At 51.2% G+C, this 17,203-nt stretch overlaps 1 protein-coding gene across 2 annotated transcripts in view; it reads right to left on the minus strand.

Annotated features, from left to right (window-relative positions):
- CGN (cingulin) overlaps positions 1 to 17,203 on the minus strand; it is a 70,769-nt gene that overhangs the window by 40,231 nt on the left and 13,335 nt on the right. The window contains exons 1-4 of one of the 2 annotated variants that reach the window (XM_081891320.1): positions 11,336 to 11,978; positions 5,844 to 7,058; positions 4,078 to 4,178; positions 3,203 to 3,272 (exon numbers count right to left, since the gene is read on the minus strand). In XM_081891320.1, coding sequence (XP_081747446.1) covers positions 3,203 to 3,272; positions 4,078 to 4,178; positions 5,844 to 7,028 — 1,356 coding nt within the window. In that variant the 5' untranslated portion in view covers positions 7,029 to 7,058; positions 11,336 to 11,978. Of the gene's footprint in view, positions 1 to 3,202; positions 3,273 to 4,077; positions 4,179 to 5,843; positions 7,059 to 11,335; positions 11,979 to 17,203 lie in introns of those variants that run through there. The other variant, XM_081891319.1, reaches the window with a different exon arrangement.

Below are 17,203 nucleotides of genomic sequence, written 5' to 3' on the forward strand. Positions count from 1 at the left end.
ACGGTCAGGGGAAAAACAATGCTGTCCAGGGTTGTAAAGCCTGTGGAGAGAATAATTGGGTGCACTCTTCCCACCTTAGATCAAATCTATGCTTCCAGGTGCCATAAGAAAGCTGCAGAGATAGTGCAGGATAGTGCGCACCCCGGAAATGATCTCTTTCAGCTTCTGCCTTCTGGAAAAAGGTACAGGGTTATAAAGACCAGGACTAGCCACCTGAGAAACAGTTTCTACTCAGATGCAATTCTGGTTTTAAACGCGGCATAAGGACTGCAAGAATATCAAACCTCTCCATGCTGAAGGAAATCAGCCCTGAGTGCTCACTGGAAGGACAGATCCTGAAGCTGAGGCTCCAAGACTTTGGCCACCTCATGAGAAGAGAAGACTCCCTGGAAAAGACCCTGATGTTGGGAAAGATGGAGGGCACAAGGAGAAGGGGACGACAGAGGACGAGATGGTGGGACAGTGTTCTCGAAGAGACCAGCATGAGTTTGACTAAACTGTGGGAGGCAGTGGAAGACAGGAGGGCCTGGCGTGCTCTGGTCCAGGGGGTCATGAAGAGGCGGACATGACTAAACGACTAAACAACAAAATAAGGAGTCTCTATAGCATATTGTATTTTAAGATGGGGTTTCAGAGTTTTTAGGGGTTTTTGAATGTCTTATGTAGATTTTTCAATTTCGTTGTTCTGTATGGGACAATGACAATAAAGATATCGTATCATATCGTCTGCCCCATCCCCTCTGGGATCGAGAATGAGGCAGCAGCATGACGCCCCCACCCCACGAAGCTCTCTGCTTTGAAATGTAAAGCTTGGGCAAGCAGCCTTCTTGCACCCGAGGCCCTTTCCACATCCCTTCAACCGGAGAGTCATCTGTTCGAGGCCTCCCTCCGCCCTCAAGCAGCCGGTCCTCATGAGGTGTCAGTTTCAATAGAAAGAGAAAGAGATCCCTGTCAAGAAACGAGGGCTGGAGGGAGGGCAGGAGAGAGAGGAAGATTTGCCGGGAGAGCTCTTTAAAAAAAGAACTGAAGTTTGCAAAAAGAAAGATGTTTGGGTTCATGTTTGAAAAAGTGCTAACAGCCTCCCCCCCCCCCCCCCCGAAGATGCACAGCAGGAATTCATCACTATCTGAAGCTGAGCAGAGATCAAAGCTTCTGGGCTTTGAAATGGTTTCATCCAAACTCTTGCTGACACAAGGATTGTTTTTCCTCTGCAAAATATTCGCTGTAAATAGAAAATCCACTTTGCCCCACAGAGTAGAGGACTGGCAGGCGGGTTCCACATTTCGGGGGGCTCATGTGGAAAGTGGGGAGAAGAGAGACTAATTTTGGTTGGATAGGGCAATGGGAAAAAGCTACCCCATATATCAGAAGGAAAATCCTCTTTCTTTGTGGAGAAAATACACGAAAAATAATAATAATCACCTTCCCAGTAAAGAGAGCAATTGTCGTTCCAGGGCTGGTACAACCAGTGCTTTTTTTTTTCTAAAAGAAATGTTTAGGGCTACTCTCATTTTCCTACTCATATTAAAATACTGCCCCTCAATGAGGCCAAACTTAGATTTGCAAAATGTTTAGGGGTATGTGCACCCCTGCGTACCCACAGGAAAAAAGGGACTGGGTACAACTCTAGACAACCCACAAGTCTTATTGAGGCTGGGGGGACTGGGGTCCTGAGCTCGGGTCCTGCCTCTCAAAAGAAATTAGGGCTCCAGCCTTCATAATTCCAAATAAAAGGCTAACTTAATACAAGCCACTGGGCCTATCTAGCTCAGCAGTGCCAACACTGGCTGGCAGCAGGGTTTCAGGCAGGGGGGAGATTCCCAGTCTAGCTGGGGATACCAGGGATCGGGTCTGCGAGGTTTTGTATAACAGAGTGGGGACTCTCGTACCGAGCTCGTGGTTTGCACCATGAGACCCTACCTGCCCCGGACAGTCTCGCCAGAGTGGTGCATGCTCTGTTTATCTCCTGCTTGGACTACTGCAATGCGCTCTATGTGGGGCTGCCTTTGAAGGTGACCCGGAAACTGCAACTGATCCAGAATGCGGCAGCTAGACTGGTGACTGGGGGCGGCCGCCGAGACCACATAACACCGGTCTTGAAAGACCTACACTGGCTCCCAGTACATTTCAGAGCACAATTCAAAGTGTTGGTGCTGACCTTGAAAGCCCTGAACAGCCTCGGTCCAGTATACCTGAAGGAGCGTCTCCACCCCCATCGCCCAGCCCGGACACTGAGGTCCAGCTCCGAGGGCCTTCTGGAGGTTCCCTCCCTGAGAGAAGTGAGGTTACAGCGAACTGGGCAGAGGGCCTTCTCGGTGGTGGCACCTGCCCTGTGGAACGCCCTCTCACCAGATGTCAAAGAGAACAACAACTACCAGACTTTTAGAAGACATCTGAAGGCAGCCCTGTTTAGGGAAGCTTTTAATGTTTAATAGGTTATTGTCTTTTAGTGTTTTGTTGGTAGCCGCCGAGAGTGGCTGGGGAAACCCAACCAGATGAGCGGGATATAAATAATAAATTATTATTATATTATAATTGCACACAGGCTCCAGGTTCAATTCCTGGTGTCTCCAGCTAGAAGAACAAGCTAGCAGCCGATAGCAGAGAAAGCCTTTCTCAGCCCTGCCCATCAGAGCTGAGCAGACAATATTAGTTTCAAGGGACGATGTTTCTCGCTTGGTGGAAGGCAGTTACAAATGGAAACTCTGGGAAAATCCGGCTTTCGGGTTTCCCACAGTGGCTGGCCACTTTGAGAACAGGATGCTAGCGAGATGGGCCATTGGCAAGCTAGGCTCTGCTTATGTTCTTTGTAGAGTGTGCACTGGGATTAATGCAGAGCTTAGCTATTCCTTTCTTAAAAGGCAAGCTGCCTCATGCCCAGGCCTATCCTTTCCCTTAATCCCCTCGTGACCTTCTTGGTATGGTCTCCCAAGAACACAGTAAATAAATCTCCACAATCAAACAAACCGTAGCCATCTCGGGATTTGGAGAAAACGAGGGCAAGTTCCTAGTCCTCCTTGTTCTGGAGAGAAGCCCGGGAATATTGGCATCCCGGCGGAACGGATGTGGGTTCAGCGGTCCGTCCTTGTCCCCGTCCCCTCAGAACTGGGACGCATCGACCAGAAAGTGGGCAGGAATCACGCCGTGGAGGAAATGGTTTTGTCTCACAGCTGTGACATGGTGTTTTCCGCCAGGTACTTACGGATAGCGCTTGGACCTTCTCGAAGACGAGATTGGTCTTTCTCTTCACCGTGGCGTCGCTTTCCGTGTTTCTGAAAGTGACAAAAACGTTTAAAAAACCAAATCAAACCAACCAGCTCAGCTTAGAATGAAAACCGCCAGCATGTCAGATCCTGTTATTCTAAATAGGATCCAGCAGAGCACCGTGTGTGTTTGTCGGCTCCTAAAATGCAAATTTTTTTTACAGCAGACCCAGATAGGGTTAGGGACGTGGGTGGCGCTGTGGTCTAAACCACTGAGCCTCTTGGGCCTGCTGATCAGAAGGTCGGCGGTTCGAATCCCCACAACGGGGTGAGCTCCCTTTGCTCAGTCCCTGATCCTGCCAACCTAGCAGCTTGAAAGCACGTCAAAGTGCAAGTAGATAAACAGGTACTGCTCTTGCGGGAAGGTAAATGGCGTTTCCGTGCGCTGCTGTGGTTCGCCAGAAGCGGCTTAGTCATGCTGGTCACATGACCCAGAAGCTGTACGCCGGCTCCCTCGGCCAATAAAGCAAGATGAGCGCTGCAACCCCAGAGTCGTCCACGACTGGACCTAATGGTCAGGGGTCCCTTTACCTTTTACCAGATAGGGTTAAAATATGGCACACACTGGCATCGTATTATATTTCAATTTGCTCCTGTGAAATGTCTTTTAAAATAAAATAGCAATAATAGTAGTTCTTTTAATTTTTTTAAGGGATTAAAGCCCCATTTGTGAAGAACAGGCTGATGAATGGGTATGATGACTAAATGGAGCTTCCAGATTCAGGAGCAATCTACCAGGCGCAGGTGCCTCCATACCCCTCCCCCTACATCCGATTGGTCACAGCCCCTCCTCTGCTCCCGCCCCAACGCTTACCCATCCTTCAGAATACTGTAGATGAGCTCCTTGGTGTGGTCGCTGCTTCCAGGCTGAGATACCTCTTGCTGGTCCTTCAGGAGGTCTGGGGTGGACTTCAGCTGGAAGGAAAACCCCAAAGATTACACCCCAGTATTTTTGAGAGGGAGGGAAGCAGTGTTTTCAAAAGGCAGCTGCCAGTCAGAGTAGACCACACAGGGCTAGACTAGGGCATAGGAAACAGCCTTGGTCCATCTGGATCAGCGCTGACCACTCTGATGGGCAGCGGCTCCCAAGGGTTTCAGGCAGTGGACGTGTTCATGCTGCCAGGAGACGCCAAGATTGAACCCAGGACCTTATAAACGGGTGTTCACCAATATGCAGATTATATCTCTCGTTTAAACTGGAAGCAGGGAAGGCGGTGAATGTCCTGTGTGAGTGCCTGGAGGCGGTTGGCGGATGGAAGGCGGGTAACAGATTGAGGCTGAATCCTGACAAGACAGAAGTATTGTTTTTGGGGGACAGGAGGCGCGTGGGTGTGGAGGACTCCCTGGGCCTGAATGGGGTAACTGTGCCCCTGAAGGACCAGGTGCGCGGCCTGGGAGTCATTCTGGACTCACAGCTGTCCATGGAGGCACAGGTCAATTCTGTGTCCAGGGCAGCTCTCTACCAGCTCCATCTGGTACTCAGGATGAGACCTTACCTGCCCGTGAACTGTCTCGCCAGAGTGGTGCATGCTCTGGTTATCTCTGGCTTGGACTACTGCAATGCGCTCTATGTGGGGCTACCTTTGAAGGTGACACGGAAAGTACAACTAATCCAGAATGTGGCTGTCAGACTTGGTGACAGTGGGCGCCCACTGAGACCATATAACACCGGTCTTGAAAGACCTACATTGGCTCCCAGTACGTTTCCGAGCACAATTCAAAGTGTTGGTGCTGACTTTGAAAGCCCTAAACGGCCTCAAAGGCCCAGTAGACCTGAAGGAGCATCTCCACCCCTATCGTTCTACCCAGACACTGAGGTCCAGCTCCGAGGGCCGTCTGGCGGTTCCCTCCCTGCGAGAAGTGAGGTTACAGGGAACCAGGCAGAGGGCCTTCTCGGTGGTGGCACCCGCCCTGTGGAACGTCCTCTCAGCAGATGTCAAGGTGATAAACAACTATCTTACTTTTAAAAGACAACTGAATGTGGCCCTGTTTAGGGAAGTTCTTAATGTCTGGTGCTGTATTGTTTTTAATATTCGGTTGGAAGCCGCCCAGAGTGGCTGGGGAAACCCAGCCAGATGGGCGGGGTATAAATAATAAATTATTATTATATTATATTATATTATATTATATTATATTATATTATATTATATTATATTATATTATATTATATTATATTATATTATATTATATTATATTATATATTTTGTTACAACATTATTAGCCACGAGTTGCCTGCTATTGCTTAAAGTTTGTCTGTTTTTGCAATACAGGGGATTTCCTTTATTACAGGTCTAGGCTGATGGGCAGGTGCTTTTAGGGGTCTCTGGCAGGAGCCCCCCCAGCGCTACCCACAAATGCCACTAGGGACTGAACCTTCTGCACGCATGGCAGCTGTTCTGCCACGGAGGTGCATCAAACTGATAACAAGCACGGCAACCTTCTCAGGACAAGCGTGCTGAACTGACTACCTTCCCGGCGGGGCCCCCTGGTCTCTGTTTCTAAAGACTCTGGGCCCCGCAGGCTGCCATCAGGAGAAATTGGCACAGACAGCCCTGCAAAAACACAAGAAAAATATATCACCTGCAGCTCTGGCTGTGATTTCCTCGCTTGCTTCTCCAAGGCTGGCGCCTCCAGGCTCTGGTTGACCCATTCCCGGGTCAGCTTCGATTTGTCCAGCCCGTTCACTGGCCGCCCAGAGGCCCGGCCGAGGCTCCTGCTTCCCGGGGGCCTGGGGTCGGCCACAGAGCACCCTGCCCCTCCTCCGGAGCCTGCCTGGGGCTCCCCGGCATCCAGCTCCCGGCCGTCGGCCGTGTCATGGTAAGGCACCCTCCCGTCGAGGCTCTTGGACCGCTTCCGCTCGTCCAGAGAGAGCCGGTTCCTCCGGGATGGCCGCCCCCGCTGCTGCGCCTTCGCGTCGAACTTGTGGATCAGAGAGTCCACCGAGGACAGGGGCTTTGTGTCGATGTCGCCGGCCGGAGCGGCGGGCTCAGGGGAGTTCGCCACCGCCGGCTTGCGGACGGGTCTCAAGCCGGACAGGCTGCCTGCAGAGTCCTCACTGGGGCTGGGCTGCCGGCGACCAGGCAGGTTCATCATGCTAGCACTCCTCATGGCGCCCCCCGCAGGCAGAGGCTGGGGGGTGTCTGGGGAGCCGACGCCAGGGGCGCTGAGCTGGGGAGGCTCGTCGGGCTCGGGGTCGAGCAAGGAGCCGTGCGACTGAGTCCGCCGCAGCTGCTCCCCGAACGATTTTTTGTGCGGCAGTGTCCGGTAGCCGCCGGCGCGGTGCTGCGGCGCGGGACGGCCCTCCAAGCTGCCTGGTTTCGGGGTCCGCCGCGGGCCGGGCTCCTCGTCCGAGGTGCTGTAGCGGGAGCCGTGCCGGGACTGCCTGGCCCCGTACGGGTTCTCTGGCAGGTCCGAATCTGAACTGAAGGAGCCCGAGGCATCTTTGGAGGACGAAGCAGCCCCGGGGGAAGCGGGGAAGGAGTCCTCCCGCTGGGGGCTGCGGGCGGGGGGCCCGTACTTGCTCTCGCCTTTGATCTGCACCCCGAAGGAGTCTCCCCCTTTCTCGCCGCTGTTGAGGACCACGAAGGGCTGCCCGTCGATGCCCTGCACCCGCACCGCCACCCCGTAGGAGCCCGGCTTGGAGGGCTTGGGGCGGATCTTCTGAGACTTGCTGGGCTCCTTCAAGTCGTTGATGAAGCGGATCTGGACCCCGTAGTCCATGGGGCCCGGCTTCTCAGCTAGGGTGCCGTTCACCTGGTGGTCCATCCTCTGCGGGTCTGGGGCCTTGAAAGGATCCTGCCAAAGAGGGGAGAGAACACAGGCTCAGAATCGTAGATTATAGAGCTGGAAGGGATCTAGCCTATACCCTCTGCCGTGCTGGAATAATAATAATAATAATAATAATAATAATAATAATAATAATAATAATAATAATAATAATATTTATACCCCGCCCTTCCCGGTTCAGAAAACCAGGCTCAAGGCGGCCAACAACAAATTTAAAACACTTAATTGATGCAACAAAAAACAACATAAAATACAGTATAAAGCGTGAATAACAATAAATTCAGAATTCAAAAACCAATTTAGGGGGAAAATCCATCCAATAAACATTAGATGATCACCAGGACTTGTTTTTACCTATTGCAAAGGCCTGATCCTGCCGGCTTCTTCTGATGTTCTTGTGCTAGCTAACCCCTGCGAGCCCCTACATCTTAGGCTCGGGATATATAATAATAATAATTTATTATTTATACCCCGCCCTTCTGTCTGGGTTTCCCCAGCCACTCTGGGTGGCTTCCAACAAAGATTAAAAATACATTAAAACATCAGTCATTAAAAACTCCCCTGAACAGGGCAGCCTTCAGATGTCTTCTGAATGTCAGGTAGTTGTTTAACTCTTTGTCACACACACACACACAAAAATATATGCATGCAAATACAAATATCTACATCCTAAAGACACCGCTGCCCTTCCTTCCAAGGAAGCCAAACCCTGGGAGAGCTCAGATGAGCGGGGTTGAGCCAGTCACCACCTCTTAGCCCAGCGTTTCTCAACCCTTGGGTCCCCAGATGTTGTTGGACTACAACTCCCATCATCCCTGAGCTCTGGGCTTGCTAGCTAGGGGTGATGGGAGTTGTAGTTCCACAACATCTGGGGACCCACAGGTTGAGAAAGGCTGCCTTAGCCTAACCTACCTCACACGGTTGTCGTGAGGGTGAAATGGGGTTTGGGCGAGAACCACGCACAGCACCTTGAGATCATTGGAGCGGCGGTATGTAAATGTAACAGATAAATAAATGAACGAATAGCAAACAATATAAATGCATCAAACATTTTAATGAGGCAGTGAGGCAGATGTCCCAGGAGGCTCAGCAGTGGGGCCAATCCTGCAAAATCCTAGCTCTGTATATAACCACAACTTGAACTCAATAGGATTTTTCAAATAATATTGCATTATTAATTTCTGTAACCTGCCCCGAGATCGTTTATGGTGAACAGCAGGAAATAAATCGAAAATAATGTAAATTCTTACAACAACCCTGCAAGGTAGGTCAGTATTGTCCTCTTATTGTGGATTAGAGGGTGGGTGGGGAGGGAGAGTTCACGGTAGAGGTGAAATTTGAACCCAGAGCGGGTGGGGGGGTGAGAGAGAGAAGACTTCCTGGGTTTTGAGATTATTTCCTTAGCCGCCATCCTCTTCCGCTTGATCTCCTGCTCTCAAGATTTTTATGAACCTGCCTTCCTTGCGCTAAGTCTGAACACAACTTCACCGAGCTCAGTACGGCCCACACTGACTGGCAGCAGCTCCCCAGGGGCTTCAGGCTGGCAGGCAGCCTCTCCCAGGAAATGCCATCGGGGACTGAACCTGCAGCCTTGTGTGCAGGGCAGACGCTCTACCCTTGAGCCTCAAAATAAAAGATCCTTGTCCTCCTGGTTCTGAGCCAAAGGCTGGATTTAAACAGGAGCAGAGGCAGACAGGATCCCTCTGGACCAGTACTGCCTGCCCAGACTGGCAGCAGCTCTCCAAGGTTTCAGGCAGGGGACGGTCTCAGCTCTACCTGGAAATGTCAGAGATTTAACCTGGGACCTTCTTGCTGCCGAGCTACAGCCTTGGCCAGAGATTTAAAACCCTGCATTAATTCAGGGATTAGTTCCACTCTCAGAGACCAGCAGCAAAGCTGCACTTTCACCTCCACACAACACGCCCCGGCCGGCAACTCCCTTTTACGATGGTGGAGCGAGGAGGAAAAACAAATAAATATGCAAAGCGCTCTTATCGGGTCAAGGCAGAGTGCAGGTTGCAAGCGTTTCAGGTGGAAAAACACACCCGGCTGCCGTCAGAAATCTGCCGCCATGCAGGAATGCAAGGAGACCGAGAGGGTGGGTGGATAACGCCAGCGGAACTTGGGGAGCCGGGTGCGAATCCCGGTACAGAGACTACCTGCAAGGACTCAGTCGTCCATGTCTGTAAAATGGGCGAGAAGTGTGGTGGAGGCCAGACCACACACACACACACACACACACACACACAAACCCTGAAATAAAGACAAAAGAAGATCCTGTATAGGATCAGGCCAAATGCCCTTAAGAACCTAGAAATCGGGATAGACTGCTGCTGGATTTGGAGGCTCCATAAGAATGTCAGAAGAACCTGGTTGCTGGATCAGGCCAAAGGGGTTCAGGATAGCATCCTGTTCTTGCAGCGGCCAACCAGATGTTCCAATGAGAGCCCTGCCAAAATGACCTCACCGTCAGGAATGCATAAACAACCCAGAATTTTTATTTACACAGCAGGACCATTCAGAGGGTGTCATCCCAGAGTACTTTTTCGCAAAGACAGCATTGCTCCACCTATCCGGCCAAATAATTGCAGGTTGTTGTCCGATTCACACTTGGCAGACCTGCCTGTCGTGGGTACACCCATCTGTCCAGGTGAGCAGCGGGCGTCTCAAGGGGGCGGGGAGCATCCATGCCTCTAAATCAGCCTAAGTTTCTAGTCCTCAGGAGCATCTGAGCAGCTTGCCTCACACCCAGGAATGGCTCAAGCCCTTTGGGGGCAAGCCGGGTGTGCCCTGGGAGCGCCTGCGCATGGGGAAGTCGCTCAGGAGCAGAACACATGCTCTGAAGTAAGGAGGTCCGTGGTTCAACCTCTGCCATGTCCAACAGCGTTCGAAATTAGCCAGGCAACAGGGCCATTTCGTACCTGGCCATTGGCCCCTTGCAACCAAGTGGAGGTGCCAGGATGCCACCTGAAGTCTCCACCAACTTGGATGGCCTTTGAAAGAGGATTAGACAAATTCACGGAGGGTAACCTAGACAGCATCTTAAAAAGCAGAGACATCACCTTGTCAACAAAGGTCCGTCTAGTTAAAGCTCTGGTTTTCCCAGCAGTGATGTATGGAAGTGAGAACTGGACCATCAAGAAGGCTGATCGCCGAAGAATGGATGCTTTTGAATTCTGGTGCTGGAGGAGACTCTTGAGAGTCCCATGGACTGCAAGAAGATCCAACCTCTCCATTCTGAAGGAAACCAGCCCTGAGTGCTCTCTGGAAGGACAGATCCTGAAGCTGAGGCTCCAAGACTTTGGCCACCTCATGAGAAGAGAGGACTCCCTGGAAAAGACCCCGAGGTTGGGAAAGATGGAGGGCACAAGGAGAAGGGGACAACGGAGGAGGAGATGGTGGGACAGTGTTCTCGAAGCTACAAACATGAGTCTGACCAAACTGCGGGAGGCAGTGGAAGACAGGAGGGCCTGGCGTGCTCTGGTCCAGGGGGTCACAAAGAGGCGGACACAACGACTAAACAACAACAACAAAACAAGGCTACCGATGGCTTCTCACCATGATGGCTATGTTTTGCCTCCAGCAATGCCTCTGAAACTACAGGAGGGGAGAGAGGGCTCTTGTGCTCAGTTGTTGTGGCCTCCCCTCGGGGCATTTGGTTGGCCCTGTGAAAGCAGGACACTGGGTGAAATTGGGCCTCCTTTGGCCTTATCCAGCAGCGTCTTCCTATGTTCTAAGCATTCTGAGAGACGGAGAAACTGTCCAACACAGCTCACAGCTTGAGGAAATCTCTCGCTCGCAGTTTCCCGGAGGAAACTTCCTGCCTCGCACTCTTAGCTCCCCGACCAGCTGGCACGCTCCCTTTTTGCTCAGCCGAAGGAAGCTGCTACCTTTAAACCAGAAATGGATTTCAAAGGGGGCTGGAGCCTGCAAGGGAGAGGGGGCTTGCGAGGTTTATCAGGGAAGCCGGGAACAATACAGGCGATTGTTTTCGTGAGAGTCTCACTCAGAAACTGGCTCCTTTCAACTCCATCAGAGCATCGCGCGATCGGGGACCGTCAAGAGCATCAATTAAAAAAAACCAAAACGACAATAACGCAGTGTCAGCGGGAAATGGACCGGCAGAACCTCGCGAGCAGAGAAGCTGGGGGAGCGGCGGGAAGGGGTACCATTGTGTCCATCGCCCCTGCAGGGCTGCCAACGTTGTGTCCATCACCAGCTGCCAGGCTGCCGAGCCGAATGGGAAGGTGGAAAAACAAAAGGATGCTGCTCTCCAACCCACCCACCTTGCTTTCTGCAGCCTGCCAGATTACTGCTGCATACTCACTGCGACCAGAGCAATCCGAAAAGACGAGGGGGTTAGAAGTGCATCCAGAAAGGGACAGGGGTGTGTGCCGAAGAGAAGAGAAATAAACAAATTTTTAAAAGTTTGACGCAGCTAAAGAGGCAGCCAGCGTCCTCCGTGGCCAAACGCCGTGGGAACCTGGCCGGCCCGCAGACCCGCTCGCGTCCGGGTGGTGGCGAGCCTTGACATTTTGAGCGCAGTGCAATGCGGTGGCAGTTTAGCGGTGCCGGCGGCACGTGGCGGAGTGGCTGGGCTGCATCGTGGCATCGGTTCCACGGCAGGCGGGGAGCAGGGGGAGCCAAACAGCTCTGCTTCCCCCCCACCGGCCAGTTCCTTCCTTGCCGCAGGCTCCGCAGATCAGGCAAGCTTCCTGGCCAGCCGTGGGGAGGAGAGCGGCTGGCTGGCTGGCTGGGGGAGAGCGATGTCCTTGAGCCAACGGTCAGCAGAAGCACTTATCTCGCCTGCTTTCTCCCCTCCGCTGTCCTGCCTGCTCCCAGGCGCAGGCTTCCAAAGAGAGCCAGGAAAACAAGCACAAAGGGGTCTTCTTCCTTCTCCAGGCAGGGGCGAAGGGCATCGGAAACAGCCGGGGCAAGAGGGGGGTGTTCTGGGTGGTGGAAGGCAGGCAAGCGAATGGAGCTGGATGCGGAATTTGCAACCTCAGCTGGAAGGTGTGTGTTTGTGTGCATGTGGTTTGATCACAGATCGGGAAAGGAGGAGGAGCAGGAGGGGTTTGAGGGTGGCAGGAGGAAGGAGGAGGCGGTGTGGAAAATAAGATTTGGGGATTCAGGTCTTTGGGAGACAAGATTTGCGGAACAGCCTCTGCTGCAGAGAGAGGAGACGGTTGTCAGACATGATAAGGATGCTGTTTGCGTGCTAAGAGGAGGCATAGTGGTTAAGTGTGTCAGGATGGGACAGACCAGGGTTCAAATCCTCACTCTGGCATGAAGATCACTGGCGGGGGTGACCTTGGAGGCCAGTCGCTGCCTTGGCCAGCCTGGCCTACCTCACAAGGTTGTTGTGGGTATCAATTGAGGATCGGCAGGACAGAACCGTGAGTTCCACCTTCAGCTCACTGGAGAAAAAGGTGGGCTAAAAATGAAATAAATGAAACTGAATGCAGCAGAGCGAACTAGCTACCTTATCTATTTATTAAGTATTCACTGCCTTTCGGCCAAAGTGGTTTATACACTTTTAAAGGACTAAAGCAGATTATATAACATGTCCCTCAAAATGGGATGTGGGAGGAATTTCGGATTAGGGGATAGGGATGGAAAGAAATTTAAGGGGTGGGGGAATGTAGATCTATAAAAATCACGCATGCTGAGGAGAAGAAAAACAGGAGAGGGTGAATAAAGATTTTTGTCTCTTCGACTAGAATTACAGCTCCCCTGACGCACACAAATAACACACAAAGAAGAATCCTATCTGTGGAACTCCCTGCGGCAAGGTCCACTGGTTTACATTTGAGAAAACAAAAAGGGGAAAGAGGGATTAATCAAAACCGCAAAAATCCGTCACTGCCTATTAATGTGAGGGTGAAATGGAACTTCCAGATCCAGAGGCAGTCTACCCCCAAATATTGGGAGGAAAGAGCAGCGGCGGGATATTCCCATCATGCTCTGCTTTCAGGTTGTGTGGGAGGCATCTGACTGGCTACTGCAAGAAGCACGGTGCGCTGGAATACTGTAGCTTAAATTCTTATTTTAGACTTGGGGGTGGGAACTCTGTGGACATCTGGGCTCCAGGTCCCATCAGCTGGGATGGCAAGAACACGAGAAGAGGCGGCGGCAGGATCAGGCCAAAGGCCCGTCTAAGTCCCGTATCCTCCTCTCACAGCAGCCAACCAACCCGAGGGAAACCAGTGAGCAGGATTTACGGAGGCAGGGCCGGGGAGCAAACTTCCAATGCAGCTCTCAGGATCTGAGCCAAAATAATAATAATAAATCCCGCATCTCTTTGGCTCAAGCACACACCTTTCCAATCAGAAGGAACAGCAGCGGCGGGAGATCTGACACGGAGGAGGCCGTTGCTTTCCTGCAAACGCTGCCGACGTGGCCACGGACAGGGCTTGGAACACGGCAAGCAAGCCAGGCAGAACGCGGCGGCCAGTTTCCGTCCAGCAATCGCTGGGCAAGCGCCAGCTCTGTATCAGCGGAGGGAGGAGGAGGCGGAGAGTCAGGTGCCCGTCCAAGGCTGGCATTCACTCCCTGGGCCCAGCAAACGGAGAAGAGAAAGGGGGGCTGCCAGGAACCTCCACCCGCCCACCCGCCGATGTACCTGGTCAAGTGACCACCGTGGTTTCGGAAACGCTGGGAAAGCGAGAGCCGCAGGAATGCGAAGCCTCTCTGACCCTCCCCGGCTACAGACTCATGACTTCAACTCCGCATGATTTACTTGTTTTTAATGAGAGTCCACTGGCTTTTTAGGAAACTAGCAATCTGCTTTATGCCCAGGCAGAAGCATTTCCCAGGCTTAACGACTAACAGATTGAGGTTGAATCCTGTCAAGACAAAAGTAGTGTTTTGGGGGGACAGGGGAGAGGCTGGTGTGGGGGACTCCCTGGTCCTGAATGGGGTAACTGTGCCCCTGAAGGACCAGGTGTGCAGCCTGGGAGTCATTTTGGACTCACAGCTGTCCATGGAGGCACAGGTCAACTCTGTGTCCAGAGTGGCTGTCTACCAGCTCCATCTGGTACGCAGGATGAGACCCTCCCTGCCCGCAGACTGTCTCGCCAGAGTGGTGCATGCTCTGGTTATCTCCCGCTTGGACTACTGAAATGCACTCTACGTGGGGCTACCTTTGAAGGTGACCTGGAAACTGCAATTAATCCAGAATGTGGCAGCTAGATTGGGGACTGGGAACGGCCACCGAGACCACATAACACTGGTCCTGAGAGATCTGCATTGGCTCCCAGTACGTTTCCGAGCACAATTCAAAGTGTTGGTGCTGACCTTTCAAGCCCTAAACGGCCTCGGCCCAGTAGACTTGAAGGAACGTCTCCAGCTCCGGACACTGAGGTCCAGCTCCGAGGGCCTTCTGGTGGTTCCCTCACTGCGAGAAGTAAGGTTACAGGGAACCAGGCAGAGGGCCTTCTCGGTGGTGGCACCCGCCCTGTGGAACGCCCTCCCTTTAAATGTGAAGGAAATAAGCAGCTATCTTATCTTTAAAAGTCATCTGAAGGCAGCCCTGTTTAGGGAAGTTTTTAATATTTAATGCTGTACTGTTTTTAACAATTGATTGGGAGCCGCCCAGAGTGGCTGGGGAAACTCAGCCAGATGGGCGGGGTATAAATAATAAATTATAATTATTATTATAATTATTAACTTGTGATAGACTGAACCTGGGACTTTCTGCACGCAAAGCAGATGTTCCACCACAGGGCTACGGCCCTTCTCAGGCAGGAATAAAGCGAGACTCCAGTCCTCATGGTTACAGACAAAAATGGCTGGTTTAAACAGGGGCACAGTAAGCGGCCTTACAAGCAGTCAGGCCATTGCTCCATCAAGCTCAGCACTGCTTGCTCTGACTGGCAGCGGCCCTCCAGGCTTTGGCAGCTGCTTTTGGAAGCCTCACCTGGGTATCGAACCTGGAGGTCTGCCGCTGAACTGTTGTCCTTCCACTAAACAGACTCAAGATCCTAGTCCTCATGGGTCTGACTTAAACCAGAACATAGAAAGCTGGCTTATCAGACTATCACCGTATCTAGTTCAGTATTGTCTGCACAGACTGGCAGCAGCTCTCCAGGGTTTCAGCCAGGGGACATTCCCAGCCCTTGCTGCAGATGCCACTGGGGATGCAATCTGCAACTTCCGCATGTAAAGGAGGTGCTCTAGCCACTAGGCAATGGCCCTTTCCTAAATCCGCACAAAGCCAGGAGTACATATTCAGGGTTTCCTCTCGCCTAATCGGCACCCGGCGATCCCAAGCATGCAGATTTTAAAAAAGAGCATAAGAAAATCCTCCTGCGATTGGGGCCAATCACCCCCTCATCTCGCTTTCTATCTGGTTTGTTTGTTGTTGATTTTGTACAGCAAATTGAAAACCAAGATGGATAATAGCTAGAGATGCTCCATACTTTTTGGGGGGACGACTCCTATTTCCAAAATTAGGAGCCCATGAGCCAACGGAGCCTAAGATATTCCTGCTTGGATATTTAAACAGAGAGATCAAGAGGTGGAAACCAATTTGATTACTGCAGCAAAAATAATAAGTTGCAAAAATCACCTCTGATTCCATAGGAGTGCACTTAATCTGGAGCACAGCGAAAATGGTCAAACCGCAGGAGACTCCTGTACAAGCAAAACGACCAACCACATTTATGAAAAAATGGGTGCTGGCTCAGCCAAGTATAATGACATGTGATGTTCTCAGTTTATTGTAAAGTATTTTTGTTGGGAATTAGTCACTGTATTGCAGAAGTACTGCAAACTTTAAAAATATCAATGATTTTGTAAATTAAAAACAAGTTCACAAACTACAATTTCCATTGAAATACACCGCCCCAACACACAATCAAAGCACAGAATAGAAAACATATTGAGGGCTCCAATGCAACACATACAGTGGTACCTCTGGTTAAGTACTTAATTTGTTCCGGAGGGCTGTACTTAACCTGGAACTGTTCTTAACCTGAAGCAGCACTTTAGCTAATGGGGCCTCCTGCTGCCGCCGCAGGACGATTTCTGTTCTCATCCTGAAGCAAAGTTCTTAACCTGAAGCACTATTTCTGGGTTAGCGGAGTCTGTAACCTGAAGCGTATGTAACCCGAGGTACCACTGTATTTCAACCTACTGTTAAGCCCAAACCGAATACAGTGGACATACAAGGGTGTCAATCACACAAGCGTGTCACCGTTTTCTATCAGTTTCCCAGCAACGGGAAAAATAAAGCAGATCCAACTTCTCTGGAAGTCCACCTCCCTGAATCGAACAACCATAGAATTCCGGTGCCCAAAGGGACCTCAAAATGCCATCTAGTCCAGCCCCTTGCAAATGCCAGTGATTCCCTGCAAAGACAGCGAAGCCTAGTGAAATCTTTGCACATGCCATGGCAGATATGTGCGCCTGGGGGAGGAAATTGCAGCGTGTCAGCTGCCACCAGAAATTCCCCGGAGCTCAGAGCCTAGGAAACCAGCCCCCTCCTGGGGAAGAAATATATACAGATGCCTGACCAATCCCATAATCTACAGCTCATTATTTCAATCCTCTCTAGATCATTAGCGCAACAAGATTTGCGGAGGGGAGCATAACCTCTCCAGCAGAGTTCACGTTACGTGGAGTACGGTTCTTCGATGCGATGCAATAGATGGGGAAAAAGCACACTCCATTTTTCTCAGGTGGGGAGGGGAAAATTTGCTGGGGGGGCGTGGGATGTTGAGTGGGAAAGGCTTAAAAATTCCCTCTTCCCAACGCCAGCCTGCAGCCTGAGCGGGACTGTGCTGTAGAAGCATATTAGAAAATCAGTGGTTTTCAATGAATATCTTAAAAACTACACGGACAAGACAAATCTCCTGAGAGATATAGAATGAATCTAGGAAATAGAGGAATATATAGTAAAATTCATAGAGAGAGAAAAAGTGGAAACCTAAATAATAAAAATGTGTATAGACCACCAAAATGTAAAATAGAATATTTGGAAGTCAAACACTTGGGTGTATTGACGTTGGGTATGTATATAGGTAAAGTATGTATTGTATGTACAGAGGTACCTCTGGTTGTGAACGGGATCTGTTCCGGAGCCCCATTCGCAACATGAGCAGAACACAATCCGTGTCTGCACGTGTGCGGGTCGCAATTCACTGCTTCTGTGC

This window comes from Podarcis melisellensis, assembly GCF_964234715.1.
Source record: "Podarcis melisellensis genome assembly, chromosome: 16".
Taxonomy (NCBI): domain Eukaryota; kingdom Metazoa; phylum Chordata; class Lepidosauria; order Squamata; family Lacertidae; genus Podarcis; species Podarcis melisellensis.